This window comes from Eubalaena glacialis, chromosome 19, assembly GCF_028564815.1.
Source record: "Eubalaena glacialis isolate mEubGla1 chromosome 19, mEubGla1.1.hap2.+ XY, whole genome shotgun sequence".
Taxonomy (NCBI): Eukaryota; Metazoa; Chordata; class Mammalia; order Artiodactyla; family Balaenidae; genus Eubalaena; species Eubalaena glacialis.
In genome coordinates, this window is record NC_083734.1 from 52,613,185 (window position 1) to 52,630,410 (window position 17,226).

At 43.7% G+C, this 17,226-nt stretch overlaps 1 protein-coding gene and 1 non-coding gene across 3 annotated transcripts in view; one reads left to right on the forward strand and one right to left on the reverse strand.

The window, feature by feature from the left end:
• The window catches only part of RPTOR (regulatory associated protein of MTOR complex 1), a 338,586-nt gene extending 322,151 nt beyond the window's left edge, over positions 1 to 16,435 (reverse strand). For both annotated transcript variants that reach the window (XM_061174664.1, XM_061174663.1), the window contains exon 1: positions 15,480 to 16,435. In XM_061174664.1, coding sequence (XP_061030647.1) covers positions 15,480 to 15,641 — 162 coding nt within the window. In that variant the 5' untranslated portion in view covers positions 15,642 to 16,435. The remainder of the gene's footprint in view (positions 1 to 15,479) is intronic.
• TRNAR-CCU (transfer RNA arginine (anticodon CCU)) lies at positions 1,769 to 1,841 on the forward strand. The gene has a single exon. It is a non-coding gene; the product is annotated as a tRNA-Arg (tRNA).
• Positions 16,436 to 17,226: the final 791 nt, after the last annotated feature.

Below are 17,226 nucleotides of genomic sequence, written 5' to 3' on the forward strand. Positions count from 1 at the left end.
CACCCCAACCCTTACTCAAAAACCTTCAAAGATTTTGTTGCTTTCCAAATAAATGTCATTTCCTCACGCTACCATTCAGGCCTTTAAAGATGTGGAGCAGACCACCTCCTGCCTCTGGAACCTGAGGCTTCCTCTCACTCTGGGCAAACCCTTCCCTCCCAACTCCATGCTATTCTCTCAACTCCACTTGCCAAAATTCTACTCTGTCCTTCAAATGTTTTCTTGCTTCCAGAGCTTCCCTGACACCCACCTACCTTTAACACCAGGTGTGTGAGCCCCCTGAGGCCCACGCTTCTGCAGTATCTCACCTGAGCACTAGTCCTCACCACCAAACCTCCCGGGGATCCGTGCCCTCAGAGCAGAAGCTGGTCCTAACTGGACCAACTCTTGCTCACTGAAAACCTTCAGACGATTAGGTGTTCTGCCCACCTGTGTCCACCTAGAGAACGCCCAGTTAACCTTGGTAGGATGCTGCCGTCATCATCTCCCCGCACATCCATAACTGAAGGAGAAGGGCCAAGCCTTTCTCCTGGGCACCCAAAGGGTCACACTGTGGTTCCACTCCCCGCCCGCCAGCACTGTGTCCCACTGTGTCTTCTCACCTGAACTGGAAGCCATGTATACCCCACCCTAGACGGTCTTTTCCTCTCCATTCCAGCCAGTGCAATCCTTCCTTTCTCTGTGCCCAGCTCAGGTCCTCCCTCCCTCCTCCAGAAGCTTTCCTCAGCCAGACCCCTCTCCTGGAATCCCTCACCAGCCATTGGCCACATCACTACTTCTCACTGGTATTAACACAGCCTTGAGCCACTAGTTAGATGTTTCAAGACGCTATCTGATCCACTAAGCTGGTCTGCAGGTGTACTGATTTCACAGTGCTTCCCAGGGTTCTGGACCAGGTCCACTCCTTCCTCATTCCCACAGAGGAGCTGGTACAGCAGAGGCACTGGCTCAGGGGTCAGTAAACAGCGAGTGAGCAGGTCCTCCTGAGAAGCCAGCAAATCATGGTCTCCCAGGTTCAACCATTAACGCTCATGTTCTCAGAGAGGCGGATAACTCAGCACAATGAGGGCACAGATGCCAGGGCCAGATGGCCAGGGTCCTAGTCCAGGCTCTGCGGCTCACTAGCCACGTGACCTCTGAAAAATCATCTAACCTTTCTTGCCTCAGTTTCCTCAATCACAAAGTGGGTGTAACAGTACCTGCTCCCAGGGCTGTTTGGAAATTAAAGGGATTGTCAACATAGGAAGCCTGGACAAGCCAGACACACGGTAAGCACGACTTAAAACTAAGCTAGTAGTGCTACTATTTTCCCAGAGGCATAAAGATGTTAAGAGCTAGTGCCTGTGACAGCCTTGATGATGATCTAGTTCCTGAGTGTGATGGGTGTCTTCCGAGTGCTTATTTTATTGTTATGCTTCAGATCTTACAAGGGTAAGGATGTCAAAAATAGATAATTCAAAATAATCCTTTAATGACACATACAGTATACTCCTGGTTGTGGGGAAGGGGGAAAGGGAAGACAGAGAAGTGGAAAATACACCAAAATATTAACAGTGGCATACAGGATTTTATATAATTTTTATTTTCACTGTTGTGTTTTTCCATATTTTCTAAATATTCTACAATGACGTGTTATTTTTATAATCTGAAGGAAAACAGCAAGTTTTCAAGGAACTCAGTTACTCCAATAAAAAAATGTTAAAATATTTTTCAAGTATTAAGACCATTTTCAGCATAAAGTTTTATTTAAACAACAAAAACTGGGACTTCCTTGGTGGTCCAGTGGTTAAGATTCCACACTCCTAATGCAGGGGGCCCAGGTTCGATCCCTGGTCAGGGAACTAGATCCCGCATGCATGCCACAACTAAGAGCCCGCATGCCGCAACTAAGAGCCCGCATGCCGCAACTAAGAGTCCACATGCCGCAATGAAGATCCCACGTGCCGCAACTAAGACCTGGTGCAGCCAAATAAATAAATAAATAAATATTTAAAATAAAAAAAAAACTCTTCAGGGAAAATATTCATGCCTGCTGGTCAAGTAAAAACTCACTTTCAGGAGAAGAGCTGTATGTATAAAGGAAAAGACTGAGAAGCAATTCTCTGGAGCCAGGCCCTGAAGCCAGACCAGGGGTCTGATCTGGGCTCTGCCACCTACCAGGCCAGGCTGGCAACAGATGGGAAGAAACACAGTCTGCCCTTGAGGTCCTGTGGCCAGAGACTCAGGGAGACGACAGTGCCGAGCCAGCACACTCAGGACGTCCACTACAGCAGACAGGAGGCACCTTGTGTCCCTGCAGTGGTTTCACCTCTGTAGAAACTAAGTCCGGACCTAGGCCAGGGCTTGGAGGGAACGCAGAAAGAGGAAAAGCTTGATTTAACATTTTGACCATGGTTTTATTTTGATACACCTTTAACTGCTTGTCAGATCAACTTTTAAGGGTAAAAGAAGTCACGCAAGGAAACACCAAACTGAACGGTATTCACTGTGCCCAGCTCATCACCAATACCTTCAGGCATGGGGACAAGGGGTGCGGCGGGGAGGGATGAAGACCAGATGCCAAGGGGACAGGAGGCTGGGAACCACTGAAGCAACACTTTCAACATTTCCCACCGAAACATTCTTTAAGGAAAACTTTCTCCCATTTCCACAGCCAGATACATGTTCTTTCCCTCCCAAATGCTGGTAGTGGCTCATTCCTCTCCCTCCTATATCCAGCCGGAACCAGCAAGGCATTCTGTCGCCTCCTGCAGCCAATGAATGGCCAAGTGCAATCAATCCTTGTTCCAGGGAGCGCTTGGGGCCACCCACGTCTCACTGGCACCTTCCTAGCTGGAGCTATGGCCAGCTCTTCCTCGCTCCCACCTCCCCCTCCTCAGGACGCTCCCGACCCACTCCCCCTCCCTAACACACATTCACACACACACACACACACACACACACAAAAACATATACATATGCACTCACACACCTACACAACACATACACATAAACACACACACACAAACTAACCCGCCCTCCCCGCCTGACTCTATAGCCAGAAGAATCTTTCTAAAATGCAATCCTGATCACTTCACTACCCTGCTTTAAAACCTTCTTTAATTGTCCTTAAGACAAAACCCGAATTCCTAGGGCCTCACAAAGCTTGTCAGGACTTGCCCTGCTTGCCTCTCCACCACCATGGGTCTTCCGGCACTTCTCTCCGAACAGTCTCTGCTCCATTTATTTGCTCAACAAATATTCACTGAGCACCTACCACCAGCCAGTCATTATGTGAGAAGCTGGGGATGTGGCACGAACAAGACAAAGTCCCTGTCCTAGTCGGGGAGGCAAAACAAATGCATAACCCGGTGTCACGGGGTGGACATGCCAGCAGAAGATAAAGCAGGTGGGGCTACGGCAGTGGCTGGAGCATGGCCCTGGGGAGGAAAGAGGGAAGCACTGTTCAAAGACCGGCTCTCTCCCCTCCCCACCTCTGCACACCTGGCTCCTCTGCCCTCCCTCCCACCCTCTTCCTTCTTTGCCCAGATCATTTCTAGTCTCTTTCAGGTACTGGCTCAGTGTGCCTGCCTTCCAGGAGGCCTTCTCACCACTCTGCACACAGCCACCACCACCCCAACCCATCTCCCCCAGTAAACTGGTAAACTCCTTAAAAGCAGGAGTGATGCACCAATGAATCGACAACACTTAGCATGGTGCCTGGCACATAGAGGCCCTCAATAAATATTAGCTGAATTACTGAATTCTTTAAATCAGTTTTTGGGACTTCACCACTCTTTCCCCTTGCTACACCCCCACCTTTGACCTGCACACATTTTCATCTCCCCCATTAGGGACCCCCTATTGCACACAGCTTGGGCAAACAGACGCCACCGAAATGTCCAGAAAGCAGAATTCCTTAAATCACTACCTTATTACTCAAGTGCAGATACATAATTACTGCATTGGGCTTTTACTTAACTTTGTATAAGGATGCCATTTTCTCTAATAAGATAAAATTCCTCAAGGGCCACGCCCACGTCTTATACCTCCTGAGATCCCACACAATCCCAGGCTCAGTGTCATGTAGGTAAATGGTACAAAGTGCTCATAAGAACAATTATTTCCCCACAAAACACTGAGAAGCCCTGCAACTTGCTTTTAGATAGTGTACACTAATAGTTAGGATTTGTGCATTTCACTGTATGTAAAGTTTGCCTCAAACAATAATGTAAGTGAATATTAACCTCTTAGTTAATAAGTGTGCTTCCTCAAGTGCTATGGGTTAGCAGTTCAGAAACTCCCCTCTGTGTATTCCAGCCAGCAAATGAATCAGTGGGGACAAAGGAGCCAGGTTTTCACTGCTGGGAAGGAAGTGACAAACCTGAAAAGGGGAACAGAGGAGACGGGCCTTGTGGTAATCACCTCTGTGCATCACGGTACAATGCACAGCAGTAAGTAAGCAATAAATACAGACAAACATGGATGTCTCCACCCTACCTCTCTGCTGAGGGGGCCTGCAAACAGTGGCACACCAGCAGCAATGGGCACACTTAGTGCCAGGTCTTGCTTCTAAATTCCATTCTCCACCAAAAGGTACTGGGGATCATTGGAGAAAAGGCTGATTCCAGGGCTGAGGCAGGGATAATACAAGATAAGCCTGGAACATCTTACAGTGCCAAAAAGCTAAGAAATGTTCAAAGCCTGGTATGTCAAAGGGCACTGACAACAACGTGATGAGGCCTTGCTAAGCTAGAAAATAAATAATGACAGGGACGGGCCAATGAACAGCAACAAAGTTGGGACCAAGCAACATGATGCAATGCTCTGGAAAAAGCAAGTCACTTCAGTAGCATCCTCACCCAAAATGCATAACCTGCAACTGAGTACAAGGAAACATCAGGCAAAACCAACCTGAGGACGTTCCACGAAATAACTGCCTGTATTCTTTTAAAATGTCAAGGTCAATGAATTCAGAACAGAAAGTAGGATGGTGGTTACCAGGGGTTGGGGGAGGGGGAGGGAGAGTTAGTGTTTAATGGGGACATAGTTTCAGTTTGGGCAGACAAAAAAGTTCTGGAAATGGACGGTGGTGATGGCTGCACAACACTATGAATGTACTTAATAACTGTAGCCTTAAAAATGGTTTAAATGATAAACTTCATATTATGTATATTTTACGCAATAAAAAAATTGTCAAGGTCAAGAAATTCTAAGAAAGCCTGAGAAACTCCTTTAGATTAAAGGAGGCTACAAAGATGAGACTTCTACGGCAGTAAGTGAACCTGGATGGGGGGAGGGGCAAAAATGGCTCATAAAGGGGCAAACCACAACATTTTAATGTGAACTGTGGATTAATAATAGTATTATATCGGGAGTTCCCTGGCGGTCCAATGATTAGGACTTGGCACTTTCACTGCTGTAGCCTCAGGTTCAATCCCTGGTCGGGGAACTAAGATCCCACAAGCTGTGTGGCAAAAAAAAAAAAAAATAGTATTACATCAATGGCAAATGTCCTGACGTGTACACACGTGTACACACGTGTCCTGTGTTTATGTAAGAGGATGTCCTTGTTCTTAGGAGATACACACAGTAAGGCATAAAGGAGCACAGTCTCCAACTTACTCTTCAATAGTTCAGGGGAAAGAATTACATATTCACATTTATAAATAGAGAAAAGTAAATGAGGCAAGATGTAAAAACGGGTGAATCTGGGTAAGGTTATATGGGAATTCATTACACTATTCTTGCAATTTTTCTGTAAGTCTGAAATTACATCAAAACTAAAAAATACAAAATAGTAGTAGTCAAGAACAGAAGACCCACCTAGAAAGCACACCGACGGTGGGTAAAATTAACACGTGTCACTGGCTGTCTCTCCTCAGCTGTCTCCCCTTCTGCTGTAAAGGTACAACCCTCTCTGCAGAGTTGGACGTACAGGGCAAGTATAAGGTTCAAGAACATGATTAAAGCATTAACATATCATGCTATATATTTACTGGAATGGCCTTTTCTATGTATTTAACTACACTTACAAAAAGGAAACAGTATCCACCTTGAGCTCCACGGAGACAAGCATGGTGGATGCCCCAAGCACTTTAATGGCTTCTGAACAAAAAGAGGACAGAGTCAGAAACCTAGAGGACACCCTCTATATGTAAGCCACATGGATCTTGTTAGAACTCTAGCTTTACAATTCCACAAGGTGATAATGAGGTAGAAATGTTCTCATCCACTTCAGGACTCTTCCACAGCACGTTGTTCAAAATGGAACACGGCACATTTTTTAAAGCAGGTTAAAAAAAATCTATGTAGATGTCCCTTTGTGGCTCCTGAGCCTCACATGACAAATGCCAAAGGAAAGTTCATATACTTCAAATGCAAAGTGAGAGGGTGTTATAAACCCCACCCCCTTTTACCCCCACATCCAAACCAGACTCCCTTGATTCTACCTTCTCGATTCTACCTTCTGGACATCAGCAGAGGCCCTGCCCTGTCCTCCACCCCTCCCACCACTGTCTCCTCCAGCCCTGGTGGTTCTCACCTGGATTATCACACTCCCCTCCCCAGCTGGCGATACCACCTCCAGTGTCACCCCTCTTCAAACCCTCCACTCCACCCACAGTCAAAAAGACCTTTCAAAACACAAATCGATGTCTGACATTCCCCTGCTTAAATCCTGAAGCAGCTGCCATCACCAACTACATCAACAGTCATTAGTTGCTGTGAGTTTAAAGCTGGGTCGACCTGATTGATTTATGTTTCATAAATGTTGTTCAATGCAAAGGATTCACTTATTTACTATAAACTAAAGGCTTTCACTGATAACCATGGTCTCCTCCCCCATAAACACACAGTGTACTATAATTTGATGACACGACACACTGTCAGTAAGCAATAAATCTCCACTGAGCTGAAGTGAAGACCTCTGGCTACCTCCCCTCGCCCCACTGGATCCATTCTCCTCCCCTCACAGAACAAGGCCATCCTGGGTGAGTGGCAGTGTGTCCCTACAGGACACGCAACAGGGGCAACAGGAGGCCCTAACGGTGCCTAAAGGGCTACATATAAGGCAAATGCCTTCACAATCACAAAGGCTCTCCACGAGCACAAGCTCAGAGGATGGAAAGAGTGTAACAGATCCCTTTTAGGTCTGTCACTTGATTTCTGGTCAAGCTTGGTATTTTTGGCCAACCATCTGACACCTCAAGCCTTCTTCCTAGTTTAAGTCTGATGCCCACTTTTTTTTTTTTTTACACTTGTTTCTCTATTTTTTTAATAGATCTTTATTGGAGTATAATTGCTTCACAATACTGTGTTAGTTTCTGTTGTACACCAAAGTGTACAACAGAATCAGCCACATACATACATATGTCCCCATATCCCCTCCCTCTTGAGCCTCCCTCCCATCCTCCCTATCCCACCCCTCTAGGTCATCACAAAGCACAGAGCTGATCTCCCTGTGCTATGCTGCTGCTTCCCACTAGCTAACTATTTTACATTCGGTAGTGTATATATGTCGATGCTACTCTCACTTCGCCCCAGCTTCCCCTTCCCACCCCGTGCTCTCAAGTCCATTCTCTATGTCTACATCTTTATTCCTGCCCTGCAACTAGGTTCATCAGTACCATTTTTTTTTTTTTTTTTTTAGATTCCATATATATGTGTTAGCATACGGTATTTGTTTTTCTCTTTCTGACTTACTTCACTCTGTATGACAGACTCTAGGCCCATCCACCTCACTATAAATAACTCAATTTCATTTCTTTTTATGGCTGAGGAATATTCCATTGTATATATGTGCCATATCTTCTTTATCCATTCATCTGTCGATGGACATTTAGGTTGGTTCCATGCCCTGGCTATTGTAAATAGTGCTGTAATGAACATTGTGGTACATGTCTCTTTTTGAATTATGGTTTTCTCAGGGTATATGCCCAGTAGTGGGATTGCTGGGTCATATGGTAGTTCTGTTTTTAGTTTTTTAAGGAACCTCCATACTGTTCTCCATAGAGGTTGTATCAATTTACATTCCCACCAACAGTGCAGGAGGATTCCCTTTTCACCACACCCTTTCCAGCATTTATTGTTTCTAGATTTTTCTGATAATAGCCATTCTGACCAGCATGAGGTGATACCTCATTGTAGTTTTGATTTGCATTTCTCTAATAATTAGTGATGTTGAGCACCTTTTCATGTGCCTCTTGGCCATCCATATGTCTTCCTTGGTGAAATGTCTATTTAGGTCTTCCACCCATTTTTTAATTGGATTGTTTGTTTTTTTGATATTGAGCTCCATGAGCTGTTTGTATATTTTGGAGATTAATCCTTTGTTGTTTCATTTGCAAATATTTTCTCCCATCACCAACTACATCAACATCAACCTCTAAGGGTTGTCTTTCTGTCTTGTTTATGGTTTCCTTTGCTGTGCAAAAGCTTTTAAGTTTAATTAAGTCCCATTTGTCTATTTTTGGAGGTGGGTCAAAAAAGATCTTGCTGTGGTTTACGTCAAAGAGTGTTTTTCCTATGTTTTCCTCTAAGGGTTTTATAGTGTCTGGTCTTACATTTAGGTCTTTAATCCATTTGGAGTTTATTTTTGTGTATGGTGTTAGGGAGTGTTCTAATTTCATTCTTTTACATGCAGCTGCCCAGTTTTCCCAGCACCACTTATTGAAAAGGCTGTCTTTTCTCCATTGTATGTTCTTGCCTCCTTTGTCGTAAATTAGGTGACCATATGTGCATGGGTTTATCTCTGGGCATTCTATCCTGTACCATTGATCTATATTTGTTTTTGTGCCAGTACCATACTGTCTTGATTACTGTATCTTTGTGGTATAATTTGAAGTCGAGGAGCCTGATTCCTCCAACTCCGTTTTTCTTTCTCAAGATTGCTTTGGCTATTCGGGGTCTTTTGTGTTTCCATACGAATTGTAAAATTTTTTGTTCTAATTCTGTGAAGAATGCCATTGGTAGTTTATAGGGATTGTATTTAATCTGTAGATTGCTTTGGGTAGTACAGTCATTTTCACAATACTGATTCTTCCAATCCAAGAACATGGTATACTTCTCCATCTGTTTATGTCGTCTTTGATTTCTTTCATCAGTGTTTTATAGTTTTCTGAGTACAAGTCTTTCGACTCCTTAGGCAGGTTTATTCCAAGGTATTTTATTCTTTTTGTTACAATGGTAAATGGGATTGTTTCCTTAATTTCTCTTTCTGATTTTTCGTTGTTGGTGTATAGGAATGCCAGAGATTTCTGTGATGTCCATTTTCTTTTAACTACACTAACAAGTCTCAAACATTTGATAACAGGACACCTAACCACTCTTAAAAGATTACTGAGGACTCCCAACGAGCTTTTTATATGTTACATTTATCAATATTTTCCATATTAGAGGTTAAAACCAAATATATATATATATTTCCTTATTAATTCACTTAAAAATTATAAACTTATTACATTTTCAATAAAGATTTCTATGAAAAATAACTATATTTTCAAAAAAGTGTTAGACAAGTGACACTGTTTTTTGCAAATCTCCTAATATCTGCCTTAATAGAAGACAGCTGAATTCTCACATTCTGCATTCAATCTGTTGTGATATGTTGTTTTGGCTGAAGTATGTGAGAAAAATATGGACTGAAAAAGACACATAGTTTGCAAAGGGCAGGAGTAACAGAATAGCAAAATAATTGGAAATATTCTTCTATGATATTACATCAAAACTCAGTAAGTGGTAGTTTCTTAAAGGTTTGCTGCAATCTATCTGAATAGAATAGAAAATAGAAAATTTAATCTATCCAAAACCAAAGCAATGACTCTTCATACCCTATTATGTTAAAATCCATTGGCCTAACTTTGGATCTTTTACCCATGGATGATTTTATAATATCATGAATTGGTCATTTGGAAATATTGGTTCACTGAATTATGCAGATGTTCCAAATGTGGACACATTTCATTCTACAATATAAAAAAGATCATATTCATTAATATCACCATCATCTCAACACAAACATCTTTAAGTACTGGGAAGCTGGGAAGCTCACAGTGGCAGATACAGGTTTTCCAAAACTCTAATTTTCACTTGAAAGCTCAAATTTTATCACTTGCAACAAATACTGTCAGTTGTTTTCCTTGAAGTGAAGCTCACTTGGTTCGTTTTCCAGAAAATGTCCACCAGAACCCAAGCCTGACCGTTCAGGGCCGGCCTGCCAGCCTCCTCCAGGTGCAGCTTGTGTTTCAGGAAGGGTAGCAACTGGAGCAGCCGGCAACCGCAGGTGCTCTTCCTCAGACAACCATGCCTCGTGCAAAGGATAAAAAAGGCGTGTACCAAAAAGCCAAGATTTAAGAAAACTAATAATTTTAATGTTTTATCAAGGTCATTCTGAAGTGAAACTGGGATTTTTTTTTTTACTGAGAGCATATGGCAATGAAGAAAACAATAACCACCAGCACAGTCAGACGCCACCATCTTGATTCAAGCTCAGGCACCAGCAGTTTCACCCACCCACAATCAGCGCAACTGTCAACATGGGGAAAAGGCCAATAACTAACATCCTCTATTATTATGAAAACCGTGTCGCCTTGGGGACCTGAGCGAGCACCGAGCACACGGTGAGAACAGCTAGGCTGCACCATCAGCATCGTTCTGTTGGTGGTTGACCACCACCCGCCTCATCTTCCCCATACATTTTGTTTCAGCCTCCATGGCCTCTCAGCAGGATTTTTCCAGTGGAGACACTGTGATACAGTTTTGCCTGTTTGTTTTTACCTGGGCTGTGTTTCTCAGATTCTGCTTCCTCTGTTGGAGCCCTGTAACTATGTCCCTTCAGGCAAGCCTTTTAATCAAGCCCCAGTTTCCTCATCAATCACACATAGATAACGATCTCTGCTATTGAGCCTTGAAAGACATAATCTATGTGGAAGCCCTTGGTGAACGATTCATTTTTTTCATCAGTACATTTTTATTGAATCCCTATTGTGTGCCAAGCACTGTCCTCTATGCCAGCAGAAACAAGGTCCTTGTTTTATGATTAAAACAAGGGGGGGTCAGGGTATAAAGAAAAATATCAGAGACATAAAGAGTGATCATGAGCGACTGGGGAGCTGCTTAAGATGGGGTGATCAGGAAAGGAAGTGACCTAGACGCTGGGTGCAAACTACAAGAAGGAGCCAAGTGTGCAAAGGTCAGATGGAAGAGCATTCCAGGCCTTTCCATCCAAGAAGCAGAAAAGGCAGGCGGGGCCAGATCATGAAGCTTTGTGAACCAGGGTGGAGTTTGTGTTCTACTCCAAGCAGCCTGGTAAGTAATGGAATCTGATTTACACTTTAACAAGCTCCCTCTGACCACTACGTGAAGAATCGATTGTAGGACAAGAGCAGACATAGGGAGACCAGTCAGGACACGATTCTAGCTATCCAGATGAAAGATGGTAGTTGCTTGGACTGGGCTCACATCGGTGGAGACAAAATGAGGTGGTCCAATATAAGATACAATTTGGAAGCAAAGTTGACAGGTTCTGCTGATGACAGACAGTACAATGAGGAGAGGAAGAAGAAATAATTACAGATAAATTCTAGATTTACAATTTGAACAACTGAGTGGGTGGTGATGACAATGTGTTGTGATGGAGAAAACCAAGGCAAAGCAGGCAATTAGGTACCTGAGACAAGAGTCACAGCATGTAGACGGCACATAAAACCATGAGACTAGATGAGATCAGCTAGCAAGGGGTGTACAGAGAAAAGAGAAAGGGCTCCAAGATCAAGTTCTGGAACACTCTACGCTCAGCTGTCAACCAGCAAAGGAGTCTGAGGAGGAGCAGTTAGTGACCTCAGAGGAAGACCTGGAGTTTCAGGAAGACACAGAAGCAAGCGAGGAAAAAGCTGTGTGAATGAGCGAGTGGTCCACCCTGGAATGCTGCTGAGAAGTCGAAAAGATAAGGACAGAGAAGTGACATTTAGATTTAGCAACAAATGATGACCTTGTGGAGGGCAGTCTGAGTGGCATGGAAGAGAGCCTAAATGGAGTAAATTGAGAGGATGCAAAGTGAGGCAACAGGAGTAAAGAAGGGTTATAAAGTATTACTATTTCCCCTTGCTCCAAAGACAACCTAAACATTTGACTGTCCATATATCAGTTTAATGTATCTACTTGGCTTCCTCAGTGGTTTATTCAAATATGGCTACAAAGCAAGGTGACTAAGTCTAAAGACTGGTTTGGGAAATGGCTTCATCATTTTATAGCTACATCTCCTACACACATGCAGGTATAGTGTCTCTGTCAACGGTTTTCTTTCAGAGCAACAGCTCTCAGGCTTCCCTGATTCCATCCCACATACGTAAGGTAAAGATCCATCTGAGACCAATTATCTCCACATGCCCACTTTGCGGAAAATGAACTCTGTGATAACTATAAAGTATCACAGTAAAACATAAATGGCGGAGTTATATACAAATCTGTTTTAGCCATAGGTCTATGAATGATTCACTTTGAACTGTAATTCACATGTCTAGTTATCTGAAAATCACACGTCAAAAATGCCAGTGAGGCATATACATATTTACTACACACAGAACTAACCAAACAACAAACTTGATAATTTGATAATAAGAGTATTAAACTTACAGTAACTTAGTAATTAAAATGCAACAATAGTGGCATCTGAAAACCAGGAATGGTTCAATACCAAGACTGTGGGAATCCCAACCGAGAGTGGGCATGTGCTGTAGTTCTGTGAGGATGCCATATGCCGAGAGGCAGAAAACTTGGAGTCATCACTCAACTTTGGTAAAGTTGTCAATTTTAGGAACCCTTGACAACTCCACTAAATAGGACAACAGTAAGTAACTACTGATACATATACAATAAAAGTGTGTGGACTTGGGACTTCCCTGGTGGCACAGTGGTTAAGAATCTGCCTGCCAATGCAGGGGACACAGGTTCGAGCCCTGGTCGGGGAAGATCCCACATGCTGCGGAGCAACTAAGCCCATGCGCCACAACTACTGAACCTGCGCTCTAGAGCCCATGAGCCACAACTACTGAGCCCGTGTGCCACAACTACTGAAGCCCGCGAGCCTACAGTCCGTGCTCCACAACAAGAGAAGCCACCACAATGAGAAGCCTGCGCACCGCAATGAAGAGTAGCCCCCCCTCACCGCAACTAGAGAAAGCCGCATGCAGCAACAAAGACCCAACACAGCCAAAAATAAATAAATAAATAAATAAATAAATAAATAAATAAATAAAATTTATTTTTAAAAAAAAGTATGTGGACTTGCATACGGATCACAGGAAAAAGCAATGACTGAGTCTGCATTTAGGGCAGTCAATTGCCCACTGGAAGAAGTAGTCTACACAGGTCCTGGTACAGGACAACCGGGTCCACACCTGTTGCTTTACAATGATGCTGCATCATCAGACTGCTGGAGATCACCTCCAGAACAGGGAAACAGTATGGCATCATGCCCATGTGCTCAAGATTCCTAGAATCTTGAAGTCACATATAGGTAACCCACAGGCCAGAGCCAACCCCACAAATGGACTGCTTCGTGTTTTGTAATATTCGAATTAGTTCCAATATTTTAAATTGAAAAACTTCACATTAAAAAAAAAAAAAAAAAGTTTTCTGGCTTCTCAAAGAAAAGAGAGAGAGAGGGAGACCTGGCCAGGACCAGCTGCCCCTTGAGCCGCAGCCTGTGCTCTTCAGCGCCTCACTGATCTCAGCCTCCAGAAAGTCAGGCACGAGTCAAACCTCAGCTGCCATTTATCTATGAACCTGTGCCATTATTCTCCTTCTATCTGGCCTGTTTCATTCATTTATGCTACCTTCCAACTCTCAGCATCATTTGGATCTGTACCCTTTATCCTAGCATAGTGTGCTGAAAAGGTCCCCCCTGGGTCTAATCAGGGGAAAGAGACTACAAGGATGGCCAGAGGCCAAGCTCTCACAAACTTAACTAAAAATGTTAGCTGCTGATCTTCTTCTTTATTAAACAACTTGCAAAGGTCGGACACAGCAAACTTTCTCCCCTGGATCTTTCTAAGTCAAAATCTCAGTAATTACTCAGACTCCCAGAACTTTTCTTCCTCTTAATAACCTATGAAGAGCTTACCAGGGAATGTTAATCATTCACAAATTGTTTTCATTAAAAGGTCAAAAATAAATCCATCAATCAGTTTTGAACAGTTTAAGCATGGGTTTAGAGTAGCAAAGGGAACCACATTTCAAAAGAAAAAAGAAAAAAAAGCCCTCCAAATAGAATGGAAAAAAAAAAAAGATTACAGTTAGTTTTAAAATAAGTCTTTTCATATATGCATAGGAACCACAAAAGCTTTAAACCATATAATTAGTACTAAAGATGTCCGTAAGACAGACTTTATACAATCTCTTCCAATGAGCATCTCTTTCTAGTCTCTAAACTACTTTTGGATGAAACAAATTTTCCTAATAACAACTGAAGCACCAGTTACTAGTGACTGACTAGCTAGAATTACCACAAGGGTAATCCTATATATGTTCAACATCACACACTAAAAACAACAATCTTATATAAACATATCCATAAACCCAGAGCAAGCACACTGCATTACAACACCAACTACCCCTCTTAGGCTAAAATGTTCAAATCAATAAAGACAGTCTTGAAGGAGAAAACAAAGCACAAAAAAAACCCCAAAAACAAATTATAAGCGTGTATGGGTGAGACGATCCCACCCTTTTGCTCTGGAGGCCAGGAAATAGATGGTGGTTGATTAAGGACAGGTTTAACAAAATTGACTGTTTTCTTTCCTACTAGATTCTTAAGTCACTATCCACACTCCAACACCATGAGGACCCCCTACCAGACCCAAGTTCCAACCCATCATACTCTATTATTAGAGAAATTGTCTCCACCTAACAGTATCGCGACACCACATAAAAGTACGAAAGTCTTGATTCAAGACAAACTGTTTAGAAGTCTATGATGAAGTTCACTGTAACTTTAAAATAACTTTGCATTAATTTGTTACTAGCTGAACATTTGCCAGTAATCTTGTTTCCTAGCATACTATATTAGACTTCTGCACTCCACCTAGCTTGGACAAAAAAAGTAAACTAGCCACTAAGTAGACCAACCACGTTGGGACAAATATTATATCCCAAGTTGTCTTTCCTCTAAGTGTTAACAATACAAAGTTTAACAGTACAAAGTATATCAAAGAGCATGTAAATAGTTGCAATGCTGTATTTTCTAACTTGCTTAACTTCCATTGTCTGAGTTAAAACTTACTTTGAATCTAATTAGCACTATCCAGTGAATAACTACTAACCAAAACAGCCTTTTCCATTTACAATAAAAAAATGGAGTCTGAAGTGGTTTGTGCTTTTTGGTTGACTTGCAACATGTGGCTGAGAAAAAATATCGCTGCTCTCCCAAGGACATATTTCTGGCCCTGAACTTTCTTGAAAAAGTTATCAAGGTCTAAGGGACGCAGGCTCAATCCACTTACCCGATCCTTCATCCTCCAGCTCTGAGCTAAAGATTTGGAGCCTTCAATTTTCTCACAGTGCCTCTTTTTCATGAAAGCCAAAGGCAGGTTCCAGTCAGTAAGATCGGCCTCATCTTCCTCCCCGAGTCCCAGGAGAGGCGACTGCAGCATCTCGGATTCCATCAGCGGGGGAGGGGGTGGGGGAGTCCTGGGCAGCAAGCGCTCGAGAACCTCCAGCCTTAAAAACTAGTGTGTACCAGAATTGGTGAAATAAAAAACAGAGAAGGGGGAAGTAGAAAAAGAAATGTATGGAGAGTGTGCGGAGACCCTCGCTGAGGCAAAAAGTCTGAGATCCTTCTCTCTAACTCTGCGCGAGAAGTCAGCAGGGGTGGGAAGAGCGGTGGGAAATGAGGGAATCCAAGGAGCTCCTCACAGACACACACGCCCCCAGATCCCAAGCCACCGGCTGCTTCTGAGGCTGTCCGCTCCCGGAGGGGCTGCGGAGCTGTCAAAGGCGTGCGAGACTCCAGGCCTCACGATGACCCTGCTCTCGGCCTCCAACGCCTCAGCCGATCCGAGGACAGGCAGGCCGCCCGCTCTTGGTGCCGGTTTGCCGACTGGGCTGAGGTCTTCGGCCGAGGGGAAGAGGTTCAGAGCGCCTCGTGTCTCCTACAGCCACTTTCAGCCCTGCGGATCTCGCACTCGCCGGAGCTGCTGCAACCAGAGCCAGGACGGGCCCATCGTGCTTGCCCGCAGCCGGCTCCTCAGCCCCGGGTCCGCGCGGCCTGGCCGGTCCTGGCCTCCGGCCCCGTGGCTCTCTCCTGCTTGAGAACGAGTCCTGAGAAACGGGCGACACGGAGCCGCGGAGAAAACGCGTAATGTGGGCTTATTGGGTTTGGGGAGTTTTGCCCTCTGGCTTGAAGCTACAGTGAAACTCCTCTCATCAGCACATCAAGGAGGACGCCATATTGCCAAGACCCAGCATGCAGCGCGATCTACGGCGTGGCTAACAAGCCAAACTTCCTCAGAGCGTTCTGGCCACGCTTCGCAGGAGGCAGCGAGAGGCGTCCCTGCCTCCCCGTTACCATCGTTACCACAATTAAGCTTTCTAGAGTTTATGGCAGTTAGTATAATAGATGCGTCATATCAAAGTCAGTCCTATAAATGAAACTGTGTTATTTGGAAAAAAGCTTTTTATTATTACAAATGGACCTACATGCTACTGAAATTAAAGGATTCGAACCCTTGTCCAGATTTTGAAAAAGCAGCAAAAGCTTCAGAAAGAACAATTGATAACATTACAAAAGAAGATAGTATTGGGGGGGTGGGGGCGTAGTATCCTCCACAGTATCAATCAGATTTTCTTTTTTATTTTCAAGGAACACTAAATGAAAAAATTAATTTCGACAATTATAATTTTTTGTTTAATCCATCTTATTTTCTGTGCGGTTTATTCTTATTTTGATAGAGCTTCATGTGCAAACAACTAAACGCTACAGATTTCTATGCGTGTCACGCCTCCTGCGTTACTTTATTGCTGTATTCCACAAACATTGCGTATTTACAGTTTGTGGATAACTGTGTCCCGTGCGGAGGGATTATAAACCCCAAGCAGCATGCGGTGCCTGCCTTCAATAAACAGTGTCTAGTGAGACACAGATGTAACCGTTAGATAGAGCCGGGCAGAAGGCAAAGAGGCTCGTCTTCCCCTCTGCATTTAGGTTTTGAGGTCAGGCCCACCTGTATCTGCATCTCAGCTGTATCACTT